Here is a 1,185-nt window from a genome sequence, read left to right as displayed (position 1 = left end):
GGGGGCAAACTTGTATTTACTCTTCTCCTTGGAGCTGATGAATTCCCTGGAAGGAGACAGAGGGATGAAGCGGCGGGAATACGGGATTCGGGGGAAGGAGGCGGGTGGGATTTTGGGATGGAGGCGGGATTTAGGGCCGGGCTCACCCGCGGAGCTGCCGCCGCCAGGTCTGGTGCGGGTCGAAGAAGCCCTCGCAGAGGAGCAGCGCGTGGAGGATCCCGCTCTCCAGCTGCCCCCGCGCCCGATCGTCCTCGGGAACATCCCGCAGCTGCCGGGAAAAGGAGCGGGAATAACCCCCCCACCCTCCCAAAAAATCCCCCTCTGGCTGAGCCCCCCCCGGAGCGCGGCATCGCCCCCAAAACGCAGCATCGCACACTCAGGGCAGCGGCTCCGCCCCAAAACACAGGGGTTAACCCCCCCCCAAATCACGGCATCACCCCCCCGAGGTCCAGCGACCCCCCTAAAACTGCAGCATCCCCCCAAAAACTGTATCGTTCCCCCCTTAAAATGCATCAGGTCGCCCCCAAAACACGGGGCTGACCCCTTTCCCAAATCAAAACGTCACTCCCCCTGAAGTGCATAATCCCCCAGGAAGTCCAGCATCCCCTCCCAAAAGACATCACCCCCCAAAAAAGTGCATCATGTCACCCCAAAACACAGGATTTACCCCCCAAAATCACGGCATCACCCTACAAGTGCAGGACCCCCCTAAAAAGTGCATCCCATCACCCCAAAACATAGGATTTACCCCCCCTAAAAGGCCATAATTCCCCCCTCAAAGCACATCGATCCCAAAAGTGCATCCCATCACCCCCAAACCCAGGATTTACATCCTAAATCCCAGCATCACTCCCCTAAAAAGCATCCCCCCCAAACCCATCACCACCCCAAAAAAGGGCATCCCATCACCTCAAAACCTCACGACTTACCCCCCAAATCCCAGCATCACCCCCCAAAAGCATCACCCCAAAGTCAAGCATCCCCCAAAACACAGCACAAACCCCAAAAGTGCGTCATTCCCCTCCAAAGCACATTGATCCCAAAAGTGCATCCCATCACCCCTGAAGCCAGGATTTACCTCCCAAATCCCAGCATCGACCCCCTAAAAAGCATCACCCCCAAAGTCCAGCATCCCCCAAAACACAGCATCTCCCACAAACTTCATCATCCCCCCCCCCCATTCCC

The 1,185-nt window shown here is 57.5% G+C and overlaps 1 protein-coding gene across 1 annotated transcript in view; it reads right to left on the bottom strand.

The window, feature by feature from the left end:
• The window catches only part of NBEAL2 (neurobeachin like 2), a 33,746-nt gene that overhangs the window by 24,296 nt on the left and 8,265 nt on the right, over positions 1–1,185 (bottom strand). The window contains exons 4-5 of the mRNA XM_027704874.1: positions 147–268; positions 7–46 (exon numbers count right to left, since the gene is read on the bottom strand). Coding sequence (XP_027560675.1) covers positions 7–46; positions 147–268 — 162 coding nt within the window. The remainder of the gene's footprint in view (positions 1–6; positions 47–146; positions 269–1,185) is intronic.

This window comes from Neopelma chrysocephalum, unplaced genomic scaffold (assembly GCF_003984885.1).
Source record: "Neopelma chrysocephalum unplaced genomic scaffold, ASM398488v2 Primary Assembly neopelma1_295, whole genome shotgun sequence".
Lineage (NCBI taxonomy): Eukaryota > Metazoa > Chordata > Aves > Passeriformes > Pipridae > Neopelma > Neopelma chrysocephalum.
The sequence above is the reverse complement of the archived record's forward strand: the minus strand, read 5'-3'. Positions and strand labels throughout refer to the sequence as shown.